Source organism: Phascolarctos cinereus, unplaced genomic scaffold, assembly GCF_003287225.1.
Source record: "Phascolarctos cinereus isolate Bilbo 61053 unplaced genomic scaffold, phaCin_HiC Scaffold_2;HRSCAF=192, whole genome shotgun sequence".
NCBI classification, from domain to species: domain Eukaryota; kingdom Metazoa; phylum Chordata; class Mammalia; order Diprotodontia; family Phascolarctidae; genus Phascolarctos; species Phascolarctos cinereus.
Window position 1 is genome coordinate 326,174,919 of NW_027555625.1, and position 16,839 is coordinate 326,191,757.

Consider the following 16,839-nt stretch of genomic DNA (forward strand, 5'->3'; position numbering starts at 1 on the left):
TACTACAAATGAATTCACCCTACATGGGAAAAACAAAATGAATAGAGTTCCAACTGTTCAATCAATCAATCAACAAACATTTATTAAGTACTTACTTTGTGCCAAGCATGGTGCTAAGCACTGGGGATACAAAGAGAAAACAAAAATAATTCTTTTTTTGTGGAACTTTCATTCTGTGGAGGGAGAAACATATGCATAAAGAGGTACACATAAGATACGTGCTAAGTAGATGGAAGGTAGAAGGTAAAGCGCTAATAACCAGGGAGACTTGGAAAGGCCAGGTGGAGATAATGTTTAAACTGAGTCTTGAAGAAAGTCAGGGATTACAAGAGTCAGAGGTTAGGAGGGAGAGCATTCTAGACTTAGAACAGCTAGTACAAAGGCATGCGGACAAGATACGAAATATTGGGTGTGAGAAACAGCAAATAGGCTAGCGTGGAGTGTGTGGAGTGTGTGGAGGGGAGTAACCTGTAAAAGACAGGAAAGATAGGAAGCAGTCATGTTATGAAAAGCTTTACATGCCAAGCAGCGGTTTATATTTGATCCTGGAGGTAATAGGGAGCCATTGGAATTTACTGAGTAGGAAGATGACATAGTCATAGCTACTCATTGTGAAAATTACTTTGGCAGCTATGTGGAGGGTATATTGGAGTGGGAAAAGACGAGTCAGAGAGACTAACCAGAGATTATTACAACAGTCTGGGCAAGAGAAGATGAGGACCTGAGCTAGAGTGGTGGCTTTGTGAATGGAGAGGAGATATATTTGAGAGTTGGGGATGGAACCAAGATGGCAGAATAAAGGGAGCATTACAGCTAATTCTTCCAACATTTCGCTCCAAACAACTTTAAAATGATGCCTCAAATTGAATTCTGGAGCAGCATAACAGAAGATTGGGGTGAGAGGTCAGAAGGAGATGTCTGTGACATTGGGGTAGGAGCTAGCCTGGAGCGCTGAGGGGCAACACCAGCTGCGGGACTTGAAGGTAGCTGGGACAGTAGGAGGAATAGCTTCAGGACTTCTCAGCCCAGAAATAGTAAGGGGATTGGATAACTGGTCAGAAAGATATTATAGGGGATCCTTAAGATAGAACTGGGCAGGAGCAGGCCCTATTTGGCAACTCCATTGCCTATACCCAGTTCTTGGTCTCAGTTCCAGGGCAGAGAGGATCACTAGGAAGTAGGGGCTTTTCTGGGTAAAGACCAGAGTACAGACCAGAAGAGCAGCGACCACACCTCTTCCCAGATCACATCACATTGGAAGCACCAAAAACTGAAAAACTCTTAGAACTAGCCGTGAAAACATCAGCCTGGAAAGACCTGAAGCTTGGGACAGTTCCTCCTCTTACCCCAGGTGAGCAGATCCCAATTTTAACATAAAGTTCAAAGTCAAGAATGGACTGAAAAAAATGAGCAAATAACAACAACAACAACAACAACCTGATCATTACAAGCTCGTATAGTGACAGGGAAGATCAAGACACAAACCCAGATAATGATAACAATGTGAAAACAGCTACAATTAAAACCTCAAAGGAAAATGCATATTGGACACAAGTCCAACAAGAATTCCTGAAGAGCTAAAGAAAGAGCAAAGAAAAAAAGGATTTAAAAATAAAATAAGAGTGGTAGAGAAAAAACAGGAAAAGAAATGAGAGCAATGCAAAGAAATTATTGAAAAGAGAACTAACTAATAGCTTGGTAAAAGAGGCACAGAAAAAAAAAGTACAGCTAGGTGGCATAGTGGATAGACCACTAGTCCTAGAGTCAGGAGGACTTGAGTTCAAATCCGGTTTCAGACCAGACACTTGACACTTACTAACTGTGTGACCCTAGGCAAGTCACTTAACCCCAACTGCCTTGCAAAAAAAAAAAAAGAGAGGCACAGAAAATACTGAAGAAAATAATGCCTTAAAAACCAGAATTGGTCAAAGAGGTACAAAATCTCACTGAAGAAGACAGTTGTTATGCACAAGCCATTCCCCAATTGATAAATGGTCAAAGGATATGAACAGACCGTTCTCAGATGAAGAAATTAAAGCCATCTATAGTCATATGAAAAAATGCTCTAAATCGTTATTGATTAGAGAAATGCAAATCAAAACAACTCTGAGGTACCACATCACACCTATCAGATTGGCCAACATGACAAAACAGGAAAATGATAAATGTTGGAGAAGATGTGGGAAAATTGGAGCACTAATGCATTGTTGGTGGAGTTATGAAATGATCCAACCATTTTGGAGAACAATTTGGAACTATGCCCAAAGGGCTACAAAAATGTGCATACCCTTTGATCCAGCAATAGCACTTCTAGGGCTATATCCCAAAGAGATCAAACAAATGGGAAAAGGACCCATATGTACAAAAATATTCATAGCAGCTCTTTTTGTGGTAGCAAAGAATTGGAAATTGAGAGGATGCCCATCAACTGGGGAATGGCTGAGCAAATTGTGGTATATGAATGTAATGGAATACTATTGTGCTATAAGAAATGATGAACAGGCTGACTTCAGAAAAACCTGGAAAGATTTATATGGTCTGATGCTGAGTGAAGTGAGCAGAACCAAGAGGACTTTGTACACAATAACAGCCATGTTATGCGATGACTAATATTGCTAAACTGAACCCTTCTCAGCATTACAAGGATCTAAGACATCTCCAGAGGCCTTGGGATGGAAAATGCTGTCCACATCCAAAGAAAGAACCATGGAAGTTGAATCGCTATCACTTATTTTTACCTTCTGTTGAGTTTTGTTTCCTCTTTCTGATGGTTCCTCCTATTGGTTTTAATTTTTACTTACAACTTCACTAATGTGAAAATATGTTTAATGGGTATGTAAATGTAAAGCCTATATCAGATTGTGGGCTGTCTTCGGGAGGGTGGGGGGAGGAAAGGGGAGAAAAATTTTCAACTCAAAAGCATATGGAAGTGATTGTTGATAAATCAAAATAAATTAATAAAATTTAAAAAAATAAAAAAATTAATTTATTTTGGTTTATCAACAATCACTTCCATAAGCTTTTGAGTTTTAAATTTTTCTTCTTTTCTTTCCCCCTTTCATCCCCAGGACAGCATGCAATCTGATGTAGGCTATACATATACATTCCTATTAAACATATTTTCACATTAGTGATCAACCATCCAGGTTGTCTTGGGCTGTAAATTTGTTTCACTCTGTTTTTTTTTGTGGGTTCTGCTGCGTTAGAATTTGTTTGTTTAGAGCCATCTAAGCTCCAACCCCACCCCCACCTCCCTCATCCCCCTGCAATACACTATTTTCTCAGCAGTACATGGCACCTACACAAAATTTGACCCTGTATTAGGACCTAAAAACCTTACAACCAAATGCAAAAAAGCAGAAATAGTAAACACATCCTTTTCAGATCATAATAAAATAAAAATTACATTCAATAATAGATAATGGAAAGAGAGATTAAAAATTAAGTGGAAATTAAATAATCCTAAAAAACAAGTGGGTCAAATAATAAATCATAGAAATAATTGATAATTTCATTAAACAAAATGACAACAATAACATACCTAACTTTATGGGATGCAACCAAAGTGGTATTTAGGGGAAAATTTATATCTTGAATTGCTTACATCAACAAAATAGAGAAAAAGCAGGTCAATAAATTTGGCATGCAACTAAAAAAAAGTAGAAAAAGAATAAATTAAAAATTCCCAATTAAACACCGAATTGGAAATCCTGAAAATCAAAAGAGAGAGATTAATAAAATTGAAAGTAAGAAAACCATTGTACTAATAAATAAAACTAGAAGCTGATTTTATGGAAAAAAAACAATAAAATGGATAAACCATTGATTAATTTGATTTAAAAAAGGAAAGAAGAAAATCAAATTACTAGTATCAAAAATGAAAGGGGTGAATTCACCTCCAATGAAGAGGAAATTAAGATTATTGTTGGAGCTATTTTGCCCCATTACATGCCAATAAATTTGACAATCTAGATGAAATGGATGAATATCTACAAAAATATAAATTATCTAGATTTACAGAAGAAGATATAAAATAATTAAATAACTCAATCTTAGAAAAAGAAATTGAACAAGCCATTAATGAACTTCCTAAGAAAAAAAATCCCCAGGATCAGATGGATTTACAAGGTAATTCTACCAAACATGTAGAAAAAAGTTAATCCCAATACTATATAAACTATTTCAAAAACTTGGCAAAGAAGGAGTCCTACCAAATTCCTTTTATGACACAAATATGGTGCTGATACCCAAATCAGGAAGAGCCAAAACAGAGAAAGAAAATTATCCACCAATTTCCCTAATGGATATTGATGCAAAATTTTAAATAAAATACTAGCAAAGAGATGATAGCACTATATCACAAAGATCATATACTATGACCAGGTAGGATTTATACCAGGAATGCAGGGCTGGTTCAATATTAGGAAAACTGTCAACATAATTGACCACATCAATAACACAACCAACAGAAATCAATAGATGCAGAAAAAAAATTTGACAAAATACAGCACCCATTCCTATCAAAAACACTAGAGAGCATAGGAATGAATGGAGCTTACCTTAAAATTGTAAATTATATTTGTCTAAAATCATCAAGAATCATTATCTGTAATGGGGATAAACTAGAAGCCTTCCTAATACAATCAGGGATAAAGCAAGGATGCCCATTATCACCTCTATTATTTAATATTGTATGGAAATGTTAACTATAACAATAAGAGAAGAGGGAATGAGGAATAGGCAATGAGAAAACAAAATTGTCATTCTTTGCAGATGATATGATGTTACACTTAGAAAATCCTAGAGAATTAACTAAAAAAACTACTTAAAATTATTAACAACTCTAGCAAAGTTCCAGAATGCAAAATAAACCCACATAGATTATGAGCATTTCTATATATTACCAACAAAGTCCAGCAGTAAGAGACAGAATGAGAAATTCCATTTAAAATAACTGTAGACAATATAAAATAATTGGGAGTCTTCCTGCCAAGACAAACTCAGGAACTGTATGAACACAACTATAAAACACTTTTCACACAAACAAATCAGATCTAAACAATTGGAAAAATATTAATTGTTTAGGGATAGGCCAAGCTAATATAATAAAATGACAATTTTACCTAAATTAATCTATTTATTCAGTGCCATATGAAACAAACTATCAAAAATTATTTTATAGAGCTAGAAAAAATAATAACAAACTTCATCTGGATGAACAAAAGCTCAAAGATCAATATTGAGGGAATCAATGAAAAAAAATGTGAAAGAAAGTGTTGTAACCATACCAGATTTCAAACTGTATTATAAAGTGGTAATTATCAAAACAATCTGGTACTGGCTAAGACATAGGGTGGTGGATCAGTGGAATAGACTAGGTACATAATACATTGTAGTAAACGACTATAGTAATTTAGTATGTGATAAACTCAAAGATCCAAACTTTTGGAGCTAAAACTCATTATCTGACAAAAAATGCTGGGAAAACTGGAAAGCAGTAGGGCAGAAGCTAGGTATAGACCAATATCTCACACCACATAAGGACAAAATGGGTACATGATTTACACATAAAGGTTGATACCATAAGCAAATTAGGAGAGCATAGAATAATTTATCTGTCAGATTTATGGAAAAGGGAAGAAATTTATGGCCAAAGAAGATATAGAGAGCATTACAAAATGTAAAATAGATAATTTTTATTATATAAAATTTAAAAAGTTTTGCACAAACAAAACCAATGCAACTAAAATTATAAGAAAAGTGGAAAACTGGGGAAAATTTTTTGCAACAAGTATCTCTGTTAAAGGCCTTATTTCTCAAATGCATAGAGAACTGAGTCAAATTTATAAAAATATAAGTCATTCCCAATCGATAAATGGTCAAAGGATATGAACAGGCAGTTTTTGGATGAAGAAATCAAAGCTATCTATAATCATGGGAAAAAATGCTCTAAATCATTATTAATCAGAGAAATGCAAATTAAAACAACTCTGAAGTACCACTTCACACCTATCAGGGTGGCTAACATGACAAAAAAGGAAAATGTTGAATGTTGGAGGGGATTTGGGAAAACCGGGACACTGATGCATTGTTGGTGAAGTTGTGAACTGATCCAACCATTCTGGAGAGCAATTTGGAACTATGCCCAAAGAGCTATAAAACTGTAACATACCCTTTGATCCAGCAATACCACTATTAGGTCTGTGTCTCAAAGACATCCAAAAGAAGGGAAAAGGACCTATTTGTACAAAAATATTTATAGCAGTTCTTTTTGTGGTGGGTAAGAATTGGAAATCAAAGGGATGCCTATCAATTGGGGAATGGATAAACAAGCTGTGGTATGTGATTGTAATGAAATCTTTTGCTATAAGAAATGACAAACAAGATGATTTCAAAAAAACCTGGAAAGACTTATGTGAAATGATTCGTAGTTAAGTGAACAGAACCAGGAGAACACTGTACATAGTAACAGCAATATTGTTCAATGAAGAACTGTGAATGACTTAGCTAGTCTCTCTCTTTTTTTTTTTTGCTTTTTGATGAGGCACTTGGGGTTAAGTGACTTGCCCAGGGTCACACAGCTAGTAAGTGTCATGTGTCTGAGGCTGGATTTGAATTCAGGTCCTCCTGACTCCAAGGCCAGAGCTCTATCTACTCCACCACCTAGCTGCCCCTACTTAGCTATTCTTAGCAACATAATGGTCCAAGACAATCCTGAAGGACTTATGATGAAGTACACTGTCTGCCTCCAGAGACCGATATTGTGTGAACACAGACTGAAGCATGCTATTTTTTACTTTCTTTCATTTTTTCTTTTCTTAGTCTTCTTATAAAAAAGTACTAATACGGAAATGTTCTACTTTTTTTGTGCATGTATAACTTATATCTTATTGCTTACCATCTCAAGGAAGGGTGAAGGCAGGGAGGGAGGAATAGAACTTGAAACTCAAAACTTTAAATAAAAATGTTCAAAAACTGGGAAAAAAAGAAAAAGAGTTGGGTTTTGGAAGAACGATCATTGTTTAGAAATATTGAGTTTGAGATACATATAGAACACAGATAGGATTATCCATCAAAAGAAGCCAAAGAAATGGTTGACAGATATGAATAGAAGCAAAAGAGAGAAGTGTCAGGGTGGTCAAAAATGTCAAATGCTGCAGGGAGACCAAGAAAGAAGACTGAAGAAAGATCAACCTATTTGGCTATTAAGAGATTGGTAATTTTGGAGACAGCAGTTTTAGCTGAGTGACAATATTGGAACGCAGAATTCAAGAAACTAAGAAATGAAAAGTGATAAAGCGAAGACAATAAGAGTAGACAGCTTTTTAAAGGTGTTCGGATCTCAAAGGGAGCAGAATTATAGGACAATAACTTGAGGAGACAGTAGAGTCAAGAAAGGATTTTTTTTTTTTAAGGATAGGAAAGATCTGGGCATATTTATAGGCAATAAAGTAGAAACCAGTAGAAACTTGAAAGAGAAGGCATGACTGTGGGAACAATCTAGTGATAACATCTTGTGAGTTCAAGATGAGGGAATGATCACTTCTAGCTGGTGTATAAAAGGAAGGATTTAGACGTTAGGAAGTGGTACTGGAGTATCTGTTCCAAGTACCAACTGGAAAGGATTATGAGGTTTCGAAAGTGAATATTTTTGCTGGGGTTGATCAAGGGTGCAGATCCTCTGGTGCTCAGTCCCGGGAAGGAAGGAAGATAAGAGAGCTTTTAAAAATGGTCAATTAGGATCTCTAAAGTCTCTGCCAATGCTAAATCTATGATCTCATAACTAGGTTTGGGTTCGTTCTTTAGTAGATTAGAACATCTGAAGAAAATCTTTTGAATCCTGGAATTCAACTCAACATTAAGCATCTACTCTCTGAAATCGTTGCAGTATCTTTGCTAAGAAAACCTCAGACGGGGTCACGGCTGAAACGACTCGACAACTACTCTGAAAGTTGAGAAGCAGCACGGCACGTTGGATAAAAAGCTCGCTTCACATGCGGGAAGACCTGACAGAAACCTGCAGCGTGTGACCTTGGGCAAGTCACTTAAACTCTCAATGACCCACGCAACTCTCCAACATTATTAAATTACAGAACAATTGCTGATTTGCCTGGGTAGAGAAAGTTACCTTATTAGGAATTTCCTATGCCACTAAAAGTCCTGTGAGGGGAAAGGGAAGCTGTGGAGAGGGTCTAAGAGAAAGGTTTAGGGCATGGAGGAGGTGCAGTTTGTGAGGAGGGGGGAGTGGTCTATTCAAGGTCTGCGAGGGAAGAGGAAGTCTATGAGGGAAGGGACGCTGTGAAGGGTGTCTAAGGGAAGCAGGTGGCTGGGGGGGGGTTATAGGAAATGTTGGAGGGAGGAGGAGACTGTGGGAGTCTTGAGGGGAGCAATGGGCTATGTGGTCTGTGAGGGGAGGGAGGTGTGAGGGGAGACTCTAAAGGTAGTTTGTGGGGAAGGTACAGGTTTCTGAGGGGGTCTGCCTGGGAAGGTACGGGGCGGGGGTCTTTGGAAGAGGAGGTACATCGGTTTATTAGCGAAGGCTGTGAGGGGCTCTGTTGGAGGATGGGGGTCTGGAGGAAAAGGGTGGATATAGGGATAAAATGGGAATATTCGGGGAAGGGGCAGTGTGAGTGAAGCAGTGGGGGTAAAGCTGGGGAAGAGCCTGTGAAGAGAACGAGGTCTCCGTGAACGTCGGTTGGGGCCGGTCTCTACATTAGGAAGGTTTGGGAAAGAGGTCAGGGGTCAGGGTTGGGGGGAGGGGCGGTCTTTGTTGGGGGCTCAGAGGGCACGCCTATGAGCATCAAGAGCCAGGGAGAGGTCCTTGAGAGAATAGCGTGGAAGCAGGGGGGCAGGACTAATCTAAGACAACTCGCGGGGTGCGCCGTTGTGACGCAACCTCAGGGAGGAGGGCGGGAGTAGCGCTTTGGGGGCGCGCGCCCGCACGCGTGCCTACGGTCGGCTCTGCGTTTGCGCAGCCGTTGCCCGTCTCCTGCCCGAGAAAAGTCTCCCCCCAGCTGCGAACTCCGGAAATTCACCCTTCCACCCGGAAATGTTTGTTGAGGAACATGGCGCTGCTGTGGCGAGTCCTTGTGAGTGATAGAATGACTCTCCGTTTTCTCTTGGCTGGCCCTGGGGTTAAGGGCAGGGGCTTCTTTTCTGCGGGGGCAGAGGAGGGAAGCTGGGACCGCCGGAGGGGACTATAGGGGTGCGGGGGACGGAGCAAGTGACAGGTTCTGGGTGGGGGAAACTGAGGCAGGTTCTACAGACCGCCATTCCCCGACTGGGCTTTGGCCCTAGATGTGGGCTCCTTAGGAGCAGAAAGACTGGCGTCTCCTCGGGTGGACTTCAGCCACCCTAGACGTCCATCCTCGTCACTAGCAGCAGCTGTGTTATCTCTGGGTGAGGTGTGGACATGAGTCATAAAACGGAGAGAGACCTTGGAAACTTACCACGGCCCAGTTCTTTTTACAGAGGAGGAAACTGAGGTACAGCCCTGCAACTTACTAACTTGCTCCTTATGTGACCTTGAAGCAAGTTGCTTCAGCACTCTTGGTCCTCAGTTCATTCATCTGTTGAGAAATAAAAGGGGAGATTGGATTCGATGGTCCCTCTCTAAAGTCCCTTCCAGGTCAAAATCCTAAATCATATAGCTGGTAACTGATAGAAAACCAAGACTAGTTATTTTCCCCTTCCACTGTATGTCAGTGCCTCAGTTTATGAAAATGTTTTTAATGATCTTAGCCAGCCTGAGTAGTGGACAGATCTCACATGAACTAGAGCCCTGTATTTTAGTAGATACTGTAGGACAGTGGAATGTGCAATGGATTTGGAGGCAGAAAACTTGGACTGAAATACTGGTCTTACTACTTGCTACTTGTGTGATTTTTTTGCCAAGCCAGTCGGGCTTCAGTTTCCTTCCCTGTAAAATAGTGGGATTAAATTAGTCCATCTCTAACCTTCCTCCCAGGTGAAAGTCTTGCTATATTGTGTTTATATAATACAGTATTTATCTTAGCAGTTTCAGATTCTTAAAAGATTTTAAAGCCTATTAATAACAAAGTCAAAATTGTGGAAAAAGAGATATGGTTGGGACCTATGATTTCATTGACCTACCTCTTGGAGGAGGAAACTTTCTCTACCAACGTGGGTCTCCATCTTCTTTATAATTCATAATCTTAGAGAGTTGTCTAATAATAATAGTAATGATAATATTATTAGCTAATATTTTTATAGCTTTTTAAGGTATGCAGTAACTTTACAGATATTTCATTTTATCCATACAACAGTCCTGGGAGGTAGGTGTTATTATCCCTATTTTACAAATGATTAAGCTGAGGCATAGCTTAAGTGACTTGCCCAGGATTGCACAGTTGGTGTTTGATCCAGAATTTGAACTCCAGTCTGATTCCAGTGTTAAATCCACTGTGCCAGCAAGCTACAACTAGAGCTCTGAGAACTGACTCACTCAGGGTCACAAAGAATATGTGTTAGAGGCAGAACTCAAATCTAGGTTTTCCTGGCTCCAAGACCTACTCTTGTGGATAAAGATCTATGAGGAAATGCTTGGAGGATAACTAATCTGAGGATGATACAGTGCTGCTTTCCTGAAAAACTACATCATCTAAAATAAGTGCCACAGTGCTTTTTTTCCTGAGAAACTGTAAGATTAGACCACCTGGAGGCAGGAACAGTGTCTTACCTAAACCTTGTATTTCCCTTAGATTTGAGCATAGAATGCTCTCTGCACACAGTAGGCACTTAATGTCTATTGAGTGAATGAATACAGATTATAAACTTACTGAAATCCAGGAAATATAAAGTTACAAGGTCAGGCCATGAAATCCAGTGGTCTTTCCATCATATCCTGCTGCCCCTACTTTTATAAAACTTAAAGCGCCATGTCAGTGTGACAGTCATTTATGTTCTATGACTGCTACAGCATTGTAATTATTCCCACTTCTACTTCTCCCGGCTCCATTTTAGCCTCCACTGGCTACCAGAGTAGTTTTTTAAAGTAGTGTTTTCACCATGTTATTCTCTTGTGCAAAACCTTCCACTTCAGCCAAACTGGTTTCCTTAATGTTCCCCAAATATGCCTTTCCTACCACTTTGTGCCATTGCTTGTTCCTAGAATGTTTTTCCTCTCTGTTTATTCAGTTTGTACCCATTCTTTAAGGTCCAGTTAAAGTTCTGTTTCCTTCATGAAGACTTCCATGGTTACTTCAGTTTATAGTGATCTTTGAACTCAGTGAATCATAAAATTTTAGAGCTAGAAGGGACTTCAGAAGTCATTTAGTCTAACCTTTACATGACATGAAAACCCTACAAAATAGATTAATAAAACTTATTATCTCTAGTTCTATGTTCTGGAGCCACATATCTTTTTACCAGCTTCCATCCAGCTGTTCACATTCTTAAGCATATAGGCTATTGCATCTCTATTCCTTTGTCCCTAAAGTACCCAAAGAAACTGTTTTTGGCACTAGATGGTCAAGAAGTTACAAATGTTAATGTAACAGTGAAGTGGAATGTACCAGGTCACTGTGATCTTTGCTCATTATATATTGAAAGGATCTTGCTTTGGAATCTAGACCCTCTTCATCTGCCCACTGTATGGTGACTACTGCAAGAGTCTTACTAACTTATGAATTGAGAATGATGTTTGGTAAGATTCTCAGGAGTTTTCTTTTATCTGTTGGGAAACTAAGGTTATTATGTAAAAAAAAAGTTTTATTAATTTCTTTCATATATCAACCCCTTCTGGACCCTCCCTTGAAATGAAAACAAAACAAAACAAAACAACCCTTGTAGCAAATATACATAGTCAAGGAAAACACATTTTCTCATGAAAAAGCATTAAATGTTCTTCTAAGCACTGTGGGGATAGGAAGACAAAAGAGTCCTTGCCCCTAAGCAGTTTATATTCTAATCCAGGGAGACCATAAATATAGCCAGAGATAGGGACTAGACTTCTTGATTTCACTAGCATTTGGAGCTTCTGTTGAGAAACTTCCTCCACCAATGTAGTAGGTCCGAAACTTCTCTGCAATTTACTGGTACTGCCTGAAGTACCAAGAAGTTTTTTATTTTAATTTATTTTTTTTCAATGAACAAAAATATATTTTCTTGCTCTCCCATTTTTGTTGCCAACCCTTTTATGAGACAAAACCATTGCAACAAATATATATATATATATATATGTATGTATATCAGTCTGTACTCTCAGTTAATCACCTCTCTTTCAGGAAATGGGTATCATCATGTGTTCTCTGGAATCGTGGTTGGTCATTGCGTTGATCAGAATTCTTAAGTCAAAGTTTGTCTTTGTAATATTTTTATTGTATAAAGTTCTGCTTACTCCATTCCATATCAGTTCATGCAAGGCTTCCCAGGTTTCTCTGAAACTGCCTCCTTCATGATTTTTAATCCACAAGAGGCAATGTGGCCTACTAAATAGGCTAAGATACACTATAAGGGGGATTAATTAAAAGAAAATAATGGGGAAAAGGAAGGGTAAGAGTGGGAGAAGAGGAGGAAAAGAATGAGAGAGAAGAGGAAAGGATGAATACAGTTCTGTTATATTTGGATTTGTAAATCATTGTGAAAATTGTATTTTGTGGGACTGGCTCTGGTGCCTCTGGGCTGCCTGATTGTTGATCAAGGGCCTGAAAGTATCCATGTTGTTATTTTGATGGAACTTGTTTCCTTCTTCCTCCCCCTTAAGACCCTACTAAGGTTATTTCAAAGGAGATTCTTTAAGTATTTATCTCTTTTTCTTCCACCTCATCTCTATTTACCTGGTAGCTACCATCTACGTGGAAGCTAAGAAGAACAAACGACTAGGTCTATCATTTATTGTCAGTGTTACCTTGGGCAAGTCACTTAATTACTCTGCCTCAGGTACCCCATCTGAAATGAGAATAATATCAGTACTACACGTTTCATAGGTTTGTTATGGTGATCAAATATTATGAAGACTATAAGTGTCACCTGCTGTTATTGTCATCATTTGTTGAAGAGGAGAATTAAAAGGTGTTGAGGCAAGCACCAGATACTGTAAAGAGAGTTGGAGTTGGAGTCAGAGGACCTAGGTTCAGATTCTGCCTTGAAACTTGTGTGAGTTTGGGCAAAATCACTTAACCTCTGGACCTCAGTTTCCTCATCTGAAAAATAAAGAATTTGGAATAGAATGACCCTGAGGTCCATTCTAGCTCTACATCTAAGATCCTATGTTAGTAGAAGGGATTCCTGATTTGAAAGGAAGATCAGTCATCAGTCAACAAGCATTTATTAAACTCTTAGCTATATGCTAAGTGCTGAGGGTACAAAGACATACAAAAATATCAGAGATTTTACATTTATGATAGGGAAACTTCATTTCAATCACTAGGTACATACAAAATATATACAAAATAGATGGAAAATTATCTGGGGGGTGGGAGAAGACAATGACAGCTGGGAAGACCAGGAAAGGTTTCTGCAGAAGGTGAGATCACAGCAAGTCTTGAAGGAAACCAGGGTAACTAAGAGGCCAAGGGAGGGGGGAAAGCCATCCAGCCATGGGAAAATGGTGTAAAGGCACAGAGTTGGAATGTTATGTTTAAGAACTAGCAGCAAATAGGCCAGTATAGCTGTATGTGTGTAGGGGAAGAAAGTGTAAGAAGACTGAAAGGTCTTTCAGTGCTAAATATAACAATTTATATTTTGTCATGGAAATAATAGGAAGCCGTTGGAGGTCATCGAGTGGGGTGTATTTGTGTGTGCCTGTGTGAGACATGGTTAGACCTATGCTTTAGAAAAGTCATCTGGGCAGCTGAGTAGAAGACGGATTAGAACAGAGAACACATGAGCCAGGGAGACCATTTAGAAGGCTATTGCAGTAACCTAGGTAAAAGGTGATGAGGAACCTGAACTAGGGTTATAGCTGTGTGAGTGGAGAAAAGATGAAGTCAGTGAGTCAGTCAGTAAGCCAGGCACTATACTAATCACTGACGATACAAAAAAGAGGCAAAAGACAATTCCTAACCTCAAGGAGGTTGAGTCTAACCTGAAGACAAGCTAACAAATACACACAAATTATGTGTAGGATAAATAGGAAATACTTAATGTAGGGAAGGCACTAGAATTAAGATGGATTAGGAAGGGCTTCCTGTAGAAGGTGGGATTTTAGTTGGGACTTGAAGGAAGCCAGGGGTATGAGGAGGCAGAGAAGAAGAGGGAGGAGAGCATTCCAGGTATGGAGGATAGTCAAAGAAAGTTCCTGGAGCTGTGAGGCAGAAACAAGAAGACTCAGAATCAGATTGGATATATGGGGTTAGTGAGAGTAAGGAGTAGCCTGGGAGGGTGGTAACATCTTCAGCTAATAGGATGAATGTTGATAAGAGGGGAGAGTTTGGGAATTAATCATTTCTGTTTTGGACATGCATTTGAGATGTCTACTAGACATCCAGTTTAAGATGTCTAAAAAGCAGTGGGTTATGTAGAACTGGAGCTCAAAAGACTAATTGTATCGTATTGAAGATTATATATATCTGGGAATCATCTACATTGAGATGCTAATTGAACTCATGAGAGCTGAATCAAGGAGACAAGAGAAAAGGGCCTAGGACAGGGATGCCTCTGGTCAGTGAATGTGACATGGGTGAAGAACCAAGACTGCAAGAGACTGAGAAGAAATGTTAGGATAGATAGGAGGAGAACCAGGAGAGAATGTCATGGAAGCCTAGAGAAGAGAGAAGAGTATTCAGGAGGAGAAGGTATTCAACAGTGTCACATATTGTAGAGAAGTCAAGGAGGCTGTGTAAATAGATTGAGGAGAAAAAAGGCCATTATATTTGGCAATTATAGGTGACATCTAAGATCTCACTCTAATGTTATGATTTTAGTGTGTATCAGAGTCTATGAAATACAAAAGGAGTTCAGTGAAGATTAGTTGATGATAATTAATCAATAAAACATTAAGCACCTCGAGGGACAATAATACTGCTATGCATCAAATTTATAGATATCGGCTGAACATCTGCTGGGTGCTTTAGGGACTGTAAAGAAGTATAAGATTGTCCCTGCTGGTTTCTTAAAGCCCAGATGCTTGGCAAAAAAGTTTCATTCATTTCCACTTTTAAGTTGAATAAGTCCTTTTGTATTTTTCTCCAGGTAGTATTTTAGGGTTGTCATAGGTAGCTGCTACCTTTCCTTTTCTTACTTGTCTCCTTGGCCTCAGTTGTTGTATGTTCTTTCCCTCTCCTTAGATGTATTTAGGAAGAATAGAGTGAAAATATGTTTAATAGGAATGTAAATGTATAGCCTATATGAGATTGTGCACTGTCTTGGGGAGGGGGGTGGGGAGGAAAGGGGAGAAAATTTTTAAACTCAAAAGCATATGGAAGTGATTGTTGAAAAACAAAATAAATTAATAAAATAAAAAAGGATGGACACATTGAAAATGCCATGTAATTCCAGCCTTGCAGCTGTGCATGTTCATTGTCAGAGTGAGGTTTCCACTGGTTCTGTAGTAGATGCTTTTACTTAGTGAAAAATGCAACACATTGCAGAAAACTATTCTGCACTCTTAGGAAACAGTAACCATATTCAAATGATTTAAAGCAGGACTGAATGAATTGGCTTTATATCTAGGAGCTAGCCTAGCCCTTAAAACCTAAGAACCAAACAAGTTCCATAGAATCAGAACACCAGAGGTGGCCTTAAAGCCTAGAATGTCAGAGCTGGGATGACCCATAAAACACAGCAAGTCGTACATAGGCTGGCATTAGAACCGAGGGCTTATGCCTCCCAGACCAGGCCTCTTTCCACAGCAGCATTCCGCTTTATTCAGTATACTACCAAATGGTCCAACATATCTTGTCCATAGTTGTTTTTTATATTACTGAGAGTGGGTGTATTCAGAGGAAGATGGAGAAGCAATGCAGTGGAGTATAAGAAGACCTGGATTCAAATGCTGGCTCTTCTACTTTCTCTCTGTGTGACCTTGAAACAGTCACTTCACTAGGCTTCAGTTTCCTTGTCTCTAAAATGAGGTTATTTGACCATATCATCTCCAAGGTTCCTGCTGGTACTAAATCCTATGGGCCTACTGCTGTAGCTGTAGTTTGTGGGGGTCAGGGAGGAGGAGAAGCTGGACTGTCTCACTTTTGTAGTTGTGATCCCAGCACTAGTACAACATCTGGCACATAGTAGGCAACAATAAATTATTGCTTAACAAATACTTAATGATATATTATTAACAAATACTTGTATAAATATAATAATTTAATAAATAATATAAATATAATACTTTAATAAATACTTGTTCGTTGGTTGTTTGGAGCAAGAATGATCAGATACAGGTGTGCTTGTAATGGACTTTGGCATATGAGAAATGAGCTCCTTGTTCTCCTGTAGGATCCTGGTGGTTTCAGTGGTCAAGAGGGGATCAGGCAGTGAAGAAAGAGGCAGAGCAAAGCAGTTCCAGTTGGGCCTTCTGACAGAAAACTTCATTCTCTTCCTCCTTGGAGCCAATAACTTAGCCAGAGTTTCCAATAAGAGTCTTTAAATATATGTAGATACAGACATATATTTAAATAATTGATGCCTTTTGTTACATCACATTCATTTTTTAAAAAATTAATTTATTTTGAATTATCAACAATCACTTCCAAAAGCTTTTGAGTTTTAAATTTTTTTCCACCTCCCTCCCCAAGATGGTGCTCAGTCTGATATAGGCTATACGTATACATTCTTATTAAACATATTTTCACATCAGTAATATTGTAAGTAAGAATTAGAACTAATAGGAAGAACCACCAGAAAGAGGAAACAAAACACAACAGAAGAAAAAAAGGA

At 38.6% G+C, this 16,839-nt stretch overlaps 1 protein-coding gene across 1 annotated transcript in view; it reads left to right on the forward strand.

Annotated features, from left to right (window-relative positions):
* Positions 1–8,928: 8,928 nt before the first annotated feature.
* UQCC1 (ubiquinol-cytochrome c reductase complex assembly factor 1) overlaps positions 8,929–16,839 on the forward strand; it is a 129,602-nt gene continuing 121,691 nt past the window's right edge. Inside the window, 1 exon segment of the mRNA XM_020998682.2 lies at positions 8,929–9,089. Coding sequence (XP_020854341.1) covers positions 9,066–9,089 — 24 coding nt within the window. The 5' untranslated portion in view covers positions 8,929–9,065.